This window comes from Aedes albopictus, chromosome 1 (genome assembly GCF_035046485.1).
Source record: "Aedes albopictus strain Foshan chromosome 1, AalbF5, whole genome shotgun sequence".
NCBI lineage: Eukaryota > Metazoa > Arthropoda > Insecta > Diptera > Culicidae > Aedes > Aedes albopictus.
This window is the reverse complement of record NC_085136.1, coordinates 22,666,548-22,679,043: the sequence shown is the minus strand read 5'-3', so window position 1 is coordinate 22,679,043 and position 12,496 is coordinate 22,666,548. Positions and strand designations below refer to the sequence as shown.

Here is a 12,496-nt window from a genome sequence, read left to right as displayed (position 1 = left end):
ATGCGTGCAATTTTGTGATTTTCTTGGTGATTTGGTAGGACCACCAAATTCACATTTTTTTCCAAGGAGACTCGGCGTAAGTAACCATTTTTATCCCTTGTGAAGTGACAAAAGAATTTTCTTCTCACCCATTTTTCGCGCGGTCAGGCATTGTTCTGAGATTTTATTTTATGTGACATCTTTTGCGCCAGAACAATAACCGCTTTGTTTCTTCTGTGGTGAAGAAAGTCTAAGAAGGTGACATATTTACGATTTGTAAAGCATATAGAGAAAGCTTTTGAGAACCATTGTGTGAAACGCCATTTTGAAGAAAACTTGAGAAACATTATTGGAATTTTATCGACGATCATTTTCTTTCATACACACATTTTTGGTTTTCCACATTTCACAGCGTTTTTGCGAGGATTCCACAACCAATACCAGCATAAAATTTCTCAGTGTGAACCGTTTGCCGAAAGTACATCAGTGACCGGGAACGCAAAAAGGGAAAAAGTGACGGATTTGACAGTTCGACAACGCGAGTGTGCGTACGGCGATCAACGAGCTCGACCATCGATTTCACCACTACCGACAACCCGAGTATCGGAGCCAGTCGGTCGGCGATTGTTTACCGTGGAGTCGAGAAAAAGTGCATCGAAAAGTGCATCTGAGGAGGTCAACGAACCGTATCGAGCGAGTGTGCGGCCGTCGGTTAGCTGATTGTGTTGTGTGCCGGTGGAGAACGAGTGATTTTGTGCATCGGGGTTGTGGAGTTGCTGCTGCTGCCGCATTGCATCGAGTGCATCGAAGGAAACCTGTTTATTTACAACGAGTGGCTGCTGCTGAGAGGATTTTTTAAGAAAAGTGCATCGGTGGAGAAAATTTCAAACGGATTTTGTTGCTGTGTGCTGCTTTGGTGCCGATTTTGGATTTTTTGGTGTGCAACCGCATATGGTGTGCATTTTTTGGATCGTCTGGTGCTTTGTTGAAACAGGTACGTGGTTTTGTTTTTGTTTTTGATTTTTTTTGCGAGGATTTGTTTTATATTTTTGATTTTTATTGATTTTGTGTTTTGTTTGGGTCCAATTTTAATTTTGATTTTGTGTTAAAATTTTGTGCGTTTCTTTGGAAAGGATGACTTTGACATCGATTGCTGATCCTTTCGTCCCTTACTCTATGCCATTCAGCCAGTACCAAGAACAGCTGGAATGGATTTTCAAGCACAACGAATTTCCGGAAGAGCGTTATAAAACGTCATTCCTGGCAGTCTGTGGAAAGGAAATTTTCACAGAACTGAAAAGACTGTTTCCAGGAAAGAATTTTAATGATCTAACGTACAAACAAATGACTGATGAACTGAAAAAGCGTTACGATAAGAACGATTCAGCTGTTGTGCATAGTTATAAATTTTGGACTAAAAGGCAAGGTACACTCAAATTAATTTACTGATAGAATCTAAGTGCAAAAAGCATATAGATTGCGAACAGGGGAGAAAAAAATCATTCTAAGTGCAACTATTAAAAATTAAATATTACTTCATTAAATTTTATTTTTTCTATAATAAATTTAGAGTGCAGCAACATAAAATGCAACTCTGTCAACATAGAATCCAAACACAAGCATAACAAACGAGAAACGAGCATGGCGCGCAGGAGACGCACATGTTGACGCAGAAAATTGTAGAATTTCGTTTTCAAACATGATGCTCAAAGCATTAAATTTGCAACTTGGTTGGCATTAACTGTTTTTGAAGGTAAGTAGTACTTATTATTCGAACTTTAGAAGCCTTTATAAAGTACGTGCACATCTATTGTATTTTCTAGAATTATACTGGACGTCGACCGCTTCTCCATCGTCACCAAGGATGAACAATTCGGGAGGGAGCTACTGGACGACGCGGGGGTACCGGAGGAGCGCTGAGATACGCCAATAGAATCGATCCTAGCGGAGCTCCTTGGACTACCAACTTTGTCGGTCGTGGCATCGGCGGATCATCTGGACCATCATTTGCGTTAGCTAGCGGCGCAAGCGGTGTGAAATGTCCAGCTAGACACAGCGCTAGTTCCCCTTGAATCAACGAGCACATCGACGCAACCGATAGAGCCGAAAAAAGTCGCGACTTGGACACACACTGCTCGGTCATCATCATTATTTGGCCCACCCGACCTACAACTTCCTTTGCACAATAACTAATTAATAAAACTTATTCTTTAACAATCAAATTAATCCAAACTTTAATTTGTTTTCATTTTAAAACCAATTCCCAATGAAAATAATGTTATTATTCTTATTAATAGGAACTATGCGCCTCACGATTAAAATCCCATCATTTGACTTTTATAAAGCAAAAGGTTTGCACTTAAAATTCATCTTGACTGATTTGGCAAAGTTTCGATAAGCCTGCACTTACTTTTTAAGTGCAAAAGCAATTGGTCACAATCTAAGTGCAGGGAACTTATATTCAATATGTTAATTTATCTGAGTGTAGGAATGAGTCGCTGGAGGATTTTGTGATTACAGTCAAGAATTTGGCTGAAAGATGCGATTTTGGAGAGTTTAAGGATAGGGCGATTCGTGACATGCTTGTCATTGGAGTGAACGACACTCAGTTACAGAAACGGTTGTGCGATGAAGAGGATTTGTCTGCAGCTAAAGCAGAGCGGTTGATTCTTAATTCAGAGATATCAGCCAGTAGGACGAAACAATTAAACCACGACGATGACAGGCGCGTTAGCGTAGTGGCCAGATTGGGTAACCGATCTGACGTTTCGCGGTCCAGAAACCGATTCCGGGGCCGCAGCCGCAGTTTTGATAGAAACCGATCTTTTTCGTCTAGGAGTAGAAGCAACGGTAGACAAGACAGTAGATACCAAAGCAAAAGAGGCGCAAGCTCAGGTAAACCTGTTTACCTTTGTTCCTTTTGTAGAAAAACCGGACATACGAGGAAATTTTGTTATCGTTTGCATGGAAAAAGCCCGAGTAAGAGTAAAGCCAGTGTAAAATTCATAGATTCTCCAAAACCATCTTCCAGTTCCAAAAACTCAGGACTATTTAAGCGACTGAAGAAAGATTTAAACAATGATTCAGACTATTCTGATGGCATGCCTTGCCTCATGATCTCGTCAGTCAACAAAATCAGTGATCCCTGCTATGTGGAGGTTTTAATCAACAGAAAGCGTTTAACCATGGAGATCGATTGTGGGTCAGCGGAGAGCGTAATTTCAGAGGAGCTGTATTTGAGAAATTTTGCGAGCTGTGAACTGCAGCGTTGCAACAAGAAACTTGTTGTAATTGACGGTAACAAACTGAAGGTTGTTGGAAAAATTTGCGTTGATGTACAGCTCGCTGGAAACCGGAAACAACTGACCATGGTTGTTTTACGCTGCAATAACGATTTCATCCCGCTGGTAGGCCGAACATGGTTGGACGAATTCTATTCCGGATGGCGAAACACTTTTACCAACCCTCCTTTGACAGTCGGGAACATTGACGTGGCTGACGAGCAAACAGTTATTGATGAAGTAAAGAGTAAGTTTCCGACGATTTTTACCAAAGATTTTACCAGTCCAATAGTTGGCTATAAGGGAGATTTAATCTTGAAGGAGGACACACCCATTTTCAAAAAGGCCTATGAAGTTCCATTGCGTTTAAGAAAACAAGTTGTTGATTATTTGGAAGATTTGGAAAAACAAGGAGTTATCACGCCAGTTGAAGCCAGCGAATGGGCTTCGCCGGTAATTGCCATTATTAAAAAGGATAAAAGTATTCGTTTAGTGATAGACTGCAAGGTTTCTATCAATAAAGTTTTGCTTCCAAATACGTATCCTTTGCCTGTTGCTCAGGATCTGTTTGCTACACTTTCGGGCTCGACAATTTTTTGCTCTTTAGACTTGGAGGGTGCTTATACCCAGCTGCTTTTGACCAATCGTTCAAAGAAGTTCATGGTAATCAATACCATCAAGGACCTCTACACCTATAACAGACTCCCTCAAGGGGCTTCGTCTAGTGCAGCGATTTTCCAAAAGGTAATGGACCAAGTACTTTGTGGTTTGGAGAACGTTACGGTTTATTTAGATGATGTGCTGATTGCGGGAAAGGATTTTGAAGACTGCAGAAAGAAACTTTTTTTGGTTTTGGAAAGACTAGCCAAAGCCAACATAAAGGTAAATTTGAAGAAATGCAAATTTTTTGTATCGCAGTTGCCTTATTTGGGGCATGTTTTAACGGACAAGGGTTTGCTGCCCTGCCCTGATAAAGTGAAAACTATCCGCGAAGCGAAAGCTCCACGGAACGTTTCGGAACTAAAGGCATTTCTAGGACTTGTAACTTACTATTCTAAGTTCATTCCTAATTTGTCCACTCGCATCAGCTGCCTTTACAATCTTTTGAAGAAAAACGTGACGTATTGTTGGACTGATAACTGTGAAACAGCATTTAATGATTGTAAAGGATTTCTTTTAAACCCAAACCTTTTGGAGTATTTTGACCCGTATAAGCCAGTTGTCGTAGTAACGGATGCCTGTAGCTATGGTTTAGGCGGTGTAATTGTACATTTGGTTGAAGACGAGGAAAAACCAATAAGCTTCACCCACGGGGTTGATCACTTCAATAATATTAACGAATTTTAAATATATTTATGCAAATTCCATAAATATGCATGCTATAAAATTTCATACACAGAACTGAAATGACAATCTTCAATCGCAGCAATCATTGCCTTCCTGTTGTTGATTGTTTGTGTCTGACATTTTCGGAAGCGATGGTTCTTAAAATTTAGGTAAATTTGATTGAATTTTACTTAATCTCTCTTTAATTGTAGCATGAATAGACAGGAAATTTTCGCGGATTTCTACCTGCATTTTTTATCCTGCAGACAAGTCCTGCAGACTATATACGAGTTTAACGGTCAATGCTTTATGAACTCTGATTCGAAAGAAATCTTACGCGAAATTTCTTATTGGGAATCTCTGAATTCCCAACATCTGAAGCTTGCATTTAGAATTCTACATAAAGTTCATATTGGTAATAAAGTGCTTGGAAATTAAAATATTATTAATTGTGTTTATTATCTAATAAAAGAAAAGATTGTCGATCTCAACGTAGAAAAGTTTCATGCATTTCCTACCCCACTGTACAGTTTTCGTATTTCGTAGTTATCGTATTGCAGACTACATCTCAAATTGGACTATCACACTTTTTTTGGTACGCCTAAAAAGTGTGATAAAAGTGCACATTTGCCTCGGATCGTCTCGACGTCTTCGGTGCACTTATTCCTCCATTTACAAGGAATAAGTGCACCGGAGACCTCAATTCGATCCGACGTATCCCTGCGCTGTAATCACACTTTGAAGGTGTGTGCACACTATTGTGTCAGTCCAATTTGGGGTGCAGTCAGCAATATAAATATGAAATCACGTACCGAACAGAGGAAACAATCCAGCGAGGTGGGAAATGCGCGATTTCAAATTTGATTTGCAAAAAACATGGAATGGACAAGCAAATCCGTTCCTAATCGTTACTCTTCAACCCGCTCCTCAGTAGATCCAGCGGAATCCACATTCTACGGATGCTTCACTGACAAAATGAAATGCAGAAGTCCTTTGGAATAACCGGAAACATGCCATGATCTTCCAGAATTACATTTGTTCTACGGTTTGGTCAGTCCGTGGGATCTTCAGTTCCCACACGACAACTGCTGGTGACTCCAGATTGGCAACTCAATTAGAGTAGTCTTGGACCACCTTGGACTACAAAAGGAGCTCCAATTTTGTCATTTAAAACTTAACGTCTGTTGGAGAACCCATTAGTATTTTGGAAATAAAATAAAATGATATGAACATGGTTCCAATTCGATACAGAAAGATGATAGTGTTTTCCTTGACAGTCAAATAAACAATTAAACAGAGAATTGAACGAAGTTTGCTGCGATCTAAATTACAGTTTAAAGATTTTTATAGCATAAACTACTGCCATAAAATGATAAATATATTTATGCGTGTTAATATTTATATCAAATATTATTGACGAAGTGATCACCCCCGTGGCTTCACCTCATTTTCTTTGAACAGCGCCCAGAAGAATTACCCTATTTTGCATTTAGAGGCTTTAGCAGTTGTGAGCACCGTGAAGAAATTTCATAAATTTCTTTACGGGATGCATTTTACCATTTATACCGACCACAAGCCTCTCATCGGTATTTTTGGCAAGGAGGGTAAGAATTCTATTTCAGTGACGCGTTTGCAAAGGTACGTTATGGAACTCTCCATCTACAATTACGATATTGTATATCGGCCTTCATCTCGGATGGGTAATGCCGATTTTTGTAGTCGTTTTCCTTTATCCGATGACGTTCCCAAGGTTTTGGCTCGGGAATACGTTAAAAATTTGAATTTTTCCGACGAGTTTCCTATTGACTACAAAGAAGTGGCCAAGGAGACCTTGAACGACGAGTTCCTGCAAACAATTTTAACATACCTGAAGCAGGGATGGCCTCAGCGGTTAGAAAGGCGTTTTGTGGACGTGTACTCTCACTACCAGGAGCTTGAAGAGGTCGAAGGATGCGTTTTGTTCCAGGATCGCGTGGTAATCCCTGAGAGCATGAAGAGAAGGGTACTGAAAATGCTTCACATGAACCACTCAGGAATCAGCAAAATAAAACAACTAGCGCGGAGGACAGTCTACTGGTTCGGACTTAACAAGGACGTGGAGGACTACGTGAAGACCTGTGGAATATGCCACCAGATGACAGCGATCAACAAAAAGCCTCCTTACTCCAAGTGGATCCCGACGACAAAACCCTTCAGCAGGATTCATGCTGACTTTTTTCACTTTGATCGAAAGGTTTTTCTTGTTGTCGTTGACAGCTTTACCAAGTGGATCGAATTAGAGTACATGCGACACGGAACGGACTGCAAAAAGGTTTTGAAGGTTCTTTTGGGGATTTTTGCTAGGTACGGATTACCGGACGTGGTAGTTACGGATGGAGGACCACCATTCAACTCCGACCATTTTGTAACCTTTTTGAGAAATCAGGGGATTTTGGTCATGAAAAGTCCGCCATACCATCCCGAAAGCAATGGACAAGCAGAAAGAACAGTACGATTGGTAAAAGACGTTTTGAAAAAGTTCCTGCTTGACCCGGAGATTAGAGGTTTAGATGTTGATGAACAAATTGCATACTTTTTATCCAACTATCGCAACATTTGCTTGGACAACAAAGGCCAATTTCCTTCCGAAAGATTACTCTCCTATAAGCCAAAAACTTTAATGGACTTAATCAATCCTAAACATAGTTTTAAAACACACTTGACTAACTCGCATGACGTTTCTGATTCCGCTATTGCTAAAGGTGATAACAAACCCGACGCATTCACCAAACTCAAAAATGGAGATCAGATTTTTTACAAAAACATTAACCCGACAGACATCAGACGATGGTTGCCAGCCACATTTTTAAGACAGGTTTCTGATGCTACTTTCCAGATTTCTCTTGGGGGAAGGATAGTGTTGGCGCATAAGCGTCAGCTTAAACTATCTTTTAACTCTCGTCGTAAGGGAACCCTAATTTTCCCACATGAGAGTGAGGCAATCCTTATGCCCGATCCAGCACCCATTTTGTCACCAGAAAGAAATCCAGAAGCAGCACCAGTTTCGTCATCTATAGAAGCACCATTTTTGTCGTCGTCATCGAATGTTTTGTCACCGACTTTAAGAAGAAATAGTAGTGAATTACAAAGAAGAAGTAAGAGGAGACGGGAAGAAGAAGATCCCGAATCCGACGAGCAATCTACTCAAGATTTCGAATTTTATGGCTACCCAGCCGATTCTTTCATTTTCTCAAGCGTAGAAACTCAAGAAGATTTACAGCATGAAGAAGAACAAGATCCACTCCCAGTGGTTCCGATTAGGCGTTCTAAAAGAAGAAATAAGAAAAGAAGGAAAAGTGATTTTGTCTACTATTCGTAGAATCGAACTAATTAGTGAATTTTCAAATTGTATAAATGTATAGTTCTGTTGTATATAGTTAAGCATAAATATTGTGCATTCGAGTAATGAAGTTTTAGATAAATGAATTTGTGTTGTAAATATTTTGAAATTTAATGAATTAGTTTTTTACTAAAGGATGGAGGAGTTGTGGTAACCCTATGCGAACGCTTGAGAACTCGCTCAGAGAAGCGAGATAGTAGAAAGAGAGAAAGGGAAATTTAGGAGATATTCAGAATTGTACCGAGTAGGAGAAATATACTACGATCAGAAGTTTTGTGACAACCAACCGAACAAGACGTATTTTATTCAAAGTCTGTAAGAACAGAAGTCTTTGTCCTCCCACTTTACTAGATTGTTCATTTACATGGACTTAGTCTCTGGTGGAGATCCGGAAAAACTGTTTTTCGATACAATTTCAGTAAAACGGTAATTAGACGATTGGTTTTGTTGTAGTAGAACTGATGATAATCGATATTTCCGTATCATTATGGTTTCGGGACGGAAAACGTAAATTTAATTTTCGCCGCTGGTTAAAAATTCTAACACCTTGTAAACGAGCTCGCTGAACTGTCAGACAAAGTGAGGTTAGATCAGGTACTTGCAGTGGAAATCTGAACACAAACCACTACCACACAGGAATTTGGATTGGTCAATAGGTATTTTTTTTTTTCGTGTGAGCAACAGCTTCAATTGATTGATGCACCAAGCGAAAAGAAGAAGAAGTTTTGACATCCAAGCGGTGTGCCGTCGATTAGATCCTCGTCGCTGATTGGTCGATGGATGTAAACGGCACACCGCTTGGATGTCAAAATTCTTCTTCTTACCGCTTGGTGCATCAATCAATTCTCAACTTTTTGTACCGAGCTTGGTAGATAATACCCGACGCTGAAAATGCACCTCTATCATGTGCTGCAGGGGTAAACTTTTGACGTTCCATTTTGATCGCTCGTTTTGTTTACCTCCCGTCGTCATCAGTGTGCGCTCGCGTCTGTCAGTTTCAGTTGCCTTTCGTCTCCAGAACGTTCCAAACGTATTCGTTTTTCTCTCTGTTGTGTGCTTTTTGCAGTAGGTAGATTTATGTGCTTTGTGAAAAAAAGGTAAGCGTGTGAACCCAGCAGCATCAGCCAGGAAGATCCAACTACGCCATATTCCGCAGACAGGTAAATATTTTCTTAAATTTTTCGAAACTGAGTGCGTTTTTCGTGATTTTTGGTGTTGAAATCAGTTCTAATTCAGGGGTTTGTTTTGATTTTCCTAGCAGTTTGCAACAAAATTTGCTCTAAAAGGCCATTTGCGACTGCTGCAAGATTGTTCAAAACAAACGTTGAACTGAAATTTTTGAAAGAAAGAAAATGGCTACCCCTATGGGATATGGAACGTTGTTGGAATGTCCATACAATAAGTCGCACCGTGTGCAAGCGACGGCCATGGCCCGGCATCTGTTCAAGTGTCGGAAGATGCATCCGAACATAGAGTTTGTGACGTGCCCTTTCAATCATGCCCACAAGGTGGCGGAGCCCGAGCTCAAAATGCACACGGCCACCTGCGAGGATCGGGCCAATTTCGATATGTACAAATACTGCATCACGACGGCGGCGGCAACGCACACGTCGTCCGAAGCGCAGGAACCGGAACTGATTTACAATCAGGAAGATCCGATTGCCCCGCAGAAGGTGCACGATGACGATGACGAGTGTTGGGACGATTTGCGTATTCCGGCGTACAATCCGCAGGAGTACTGCGCCCAGGCAAAGATTATCCGAAAAGCCACTCTGAAGACGCCGGCCGAAAAGCGGGCTTTCTACGAACAGGAAATGAAACGTCACAAAGAGTTGGATGTTAAAATTAAGCAGGAAAAGGGGGAGGACATTGACGAACCGCGTAGTAGCAACGGTGATCGGAGACGGCGTTCGCGTTCTAGGTCGCCGCCGATTCGTTCGAGAAGGCGCTCTCGTTCGCCGCTGGCCTTCCGGGAGCGGTCTCCGCTTGAATCTCAACGTCCTCCTAGGAGGCGGTCTCGCTCGTCTTCCCGTGGGTCTCGTCGTTCGATCAAACGGCGCTCGCCTTCGCCGTCGATTGCCGCCCGTTCGCGTCGTTCTCGGTCAAATTCCCGGAAGTCGCGCTCTCTGTCCCCGCTTCGTGATCGCAAGCGGCGCCGTTCGCCGTCGGTCGAACGCCCTCGTTTTCTGAGGGCTTCACCACCGTTGGTTGAACGTCCCCGCTTAAGGCGGTCTCCATCGCCGGAAATTCGTCGCGTTGTTCCTCGCTATTCGGAATACGATCGGTACATGGACCGGGAGCGTTACGCGCGCTATGCTTACGATCGGTACGATTATCCGCCGACGCGGCCAGAACGCTACGATGCATACGTCCGTTATCCGCATTACGACTATTCGAGTCGCTACCCGGTACGCATGGAGCGAGACACGCGGAGGGCCATCTCGCCCCGGGATCGGGACGATGAAGAGCACATCTACCGCCGAGATTTTAGAGACTAGATTTTAATGTGTTTTTGTGTACCACATAAGTTCAAGTTGATCAATCGTGACCTACCAATTTTGTTTTCATCTTTCTTTTTTGTATTTTTTAGAGATGTAAGTAATATTTTTCAAGACAATGGCATACATATTGCCGGCACTTAAAATCGTGTATAAATGTATAAGAAGCTTCTTTGCTTCGGAGGGTTGTACCTCTGGCTCCACAGTAATTGTATGAATACCCCTAGTGATTAGTGGTCGATACGATAATAATAAACGTTGCATAAACAACATCGTCTTCGGATGTCATCAATAAGAAAAGAAACTTCCTAAAAGCTGATGTTGGGTAAGTATACTAGTACATATACTCTTCATCGCTCGTTGGTCTTTGCCAGGTTTGGAACGTTCTCCCATGATTTGAGTTAAAACCTTTGACCAAAGACACTGCAACAATGTTCTTTGAAGTACATACCTATGCAAGATAAGGAGTATCTACCTAAAAATAGAAAATTGAGGAATTTGCTTGGTTATTAGCTGCAATTCATTTTTTAACAAAAATTATAAAAAAAAGGATTTGTGGGAACAGTGGTATCTTGTCATAATCTATAATGTTGAATAAGGTACACCGGGGCAAGTTGCAACGGGTGGGGCAAGATGAAACAACGGGTTAACATGATGTTTTCTACACGCTAACCCTCAGCTACCCAGATTGATGTCAAAGCGACCCAGATCGAGCAAAACTGCAGTTACTCTAAAGTGGGTAAAGGTATCTTTACTCAAATCTGGGTTGCCGGTATCGGCTGCAAAATCTGGGTAACGGTTACCCTGATTTAGACGTTTCTCATCAGGGTATTTTCTACCCATTTTTACATAAATGAGTAACCATACACGAAAGGGATGCCTCATAGAACTGTTGTTTTCCCGGTTACAAAAACTCCCAAAATAAAATACATAGGATTTATTTAAGTCTTAACAAATAAAATTACATTAGTATAATATTTATATTGACGAATAAATTGCTTGCTAAGTGATATGGTGATCCTGCGTTCATTATCGTGCTCCGGATTTTGATGGCCAGCCTCGCATGTATCGCCTGTATAATTGTGTAGATTATGTGCAGTTTCTCCAAGTTGGGCAATCAGTGAAGTACTAGATTGAAAGTAGTGAGCTGGATTTTTGTATGGTGAGATGTTCAATTCTCCATTTCTGCAATGAAATGGTTCAAACAGCGTGGGTATTATGATTTCTTGACTATTTTGATGCTGTTTGAGCAAAAGTTAGGGTAACTGTGTTGTTGAAGTTGCATGAAATAAATAATACAAATACAACAACAAAGTTACCCAAACTTTTGCTCAAACAGCATCAAATTAGCCAAGAAATCTGTTGAAGTCAATCACAGCAAGCCTTGATAATTCTAGTTATAGATGACATTTTGCTTAATAAATTAGTTCCTTTCTAACCACTACCGAAGACAGACGTCTTAGCTACTCTCTACAGGTTATGGGCCTGTCGCTGAAAAAAGTTTAGTTTTGGAAGATGGAAAGTTCTCGAAGTCAATCAAGCTTCGGCGGATCTTCAAGTCTCCCGCCCATCGAACGACTGGCAGGACGCCAAAACTGGTCGTCATGGAAGTTCGCAGCGAAAACTGCAAGCCCGGTTGAAGCTGATCCTGCTTCTGGATCCGTCAATCTACGTCCACATCGAAGACGCGGAATCGGCCCGCGCCGCGTGGGACAAATTGGAAACGGCGTTTGAAGATAAAGGACTGTCCCGGCAAATCGGCTTGCTCCACAAGCTCATCAAGTCGGATCTGGAATCGTGCGGCTCAATGGACGAGTACGTGAACCAGGTAATTTCGACGGCGAATCAACTGAACGGCATCGGATTCAAGTTACCGGATCTGTGGGTCGGAATGATCCTCCTGGCTGGTCTCCCGGACGAATATCGACCCATGATCATGGCGTTGGAAAATTCCGGCGTTGCCATAACAGGAGACTTCGTGAAAACCAAGCTGCTCCAAGAGCAACCGTTGCTAAGCAACCGAAAAAACAGCC

General features: G+C 41.7%; 2 protein-coding genes across 3 annotated transcripts; both read left to right on the top strand.

The window, feature by feature from the left end:
• Positions 1 to 2,469: 2,469 nt before the first annotated feature.
• Positions 2,470 to 8,583, top strand: LOC134284841 (uncharacterized). Its single transcript, XM_062844201.1, has 2 exons — positions 2,470 to 3,507; positions 7,462 to 8,583. The coding sequence occupies exons 1-2, from the start codon at positions 2,559 to 2,561 to the stop codon at positions 7,494 to 7,496; spliced, it is 984 nt and encodes a 327-aa protein (XP_062700185.1). The 5' UTR covers positions 2,470 to 2,558; the 3' UTR covers positions 7,497 to 8,583.
• A 375-nt stretch (positions 8,584 to 8,958) lies between these two features.
• LOC115268708 (serine/arginine repetitive matrix protein 5) lies at positions 8,959 to 10,735 on the top strand. Of its 2 annotated transcripts, none has more exons than XM_029876807.2 (2): positions 8,959 to 9,125; positions 9,227 to 10,735. In XM_029876807.2, the coding sequence occupies exon 2, from the start codon at positions 9,318 to 9,320 to the stop codon at positions 10,461 to 10,463; it is 1,146 nt and encodes a 381-aa protein (XP_029732667.2). In that variant the 5' UTR covers positions 8,959 to 9,125; positions 9,227 to 9,317; the 3' UTR covers positions 10,464 to 10,735. The 2 variants fall into 2 exon arrangements, with proteins under 2 accessions (XP_029732667.2, XP_019555490.3); XM_019699945.3 differs by having other exon boundaries at positions 9,224 to 10,735.
• Positions 10,736 to 12,496: the final 1,761 nt, after the last annotated feature.

Excerpts from the sequence above, each read along its gene's own strand:
- LOC134284841 (XM_062844201.1), top strand. The coding sequence starts at position 2,559 with ATGCTTGTCATTGGAGTGAACGACACTCAGTTACAGAAACGGTTGTGC. Across the intron at positions 3,508-7,461 it reads AGTTATTGATGAAGTAAAGA|ATTTCTCTTGGGGGAAGGAT; the intron begins GTAAGTTTCCGA and ends GCTACTTTCCAG.
- LOC115268708 (XM_029876807.2), top strand. The coding sequence starts at position 9,318 with ATGGCTACCCCTATGGGATATGGAACGTTGTTGGAATGTCCATACAAT.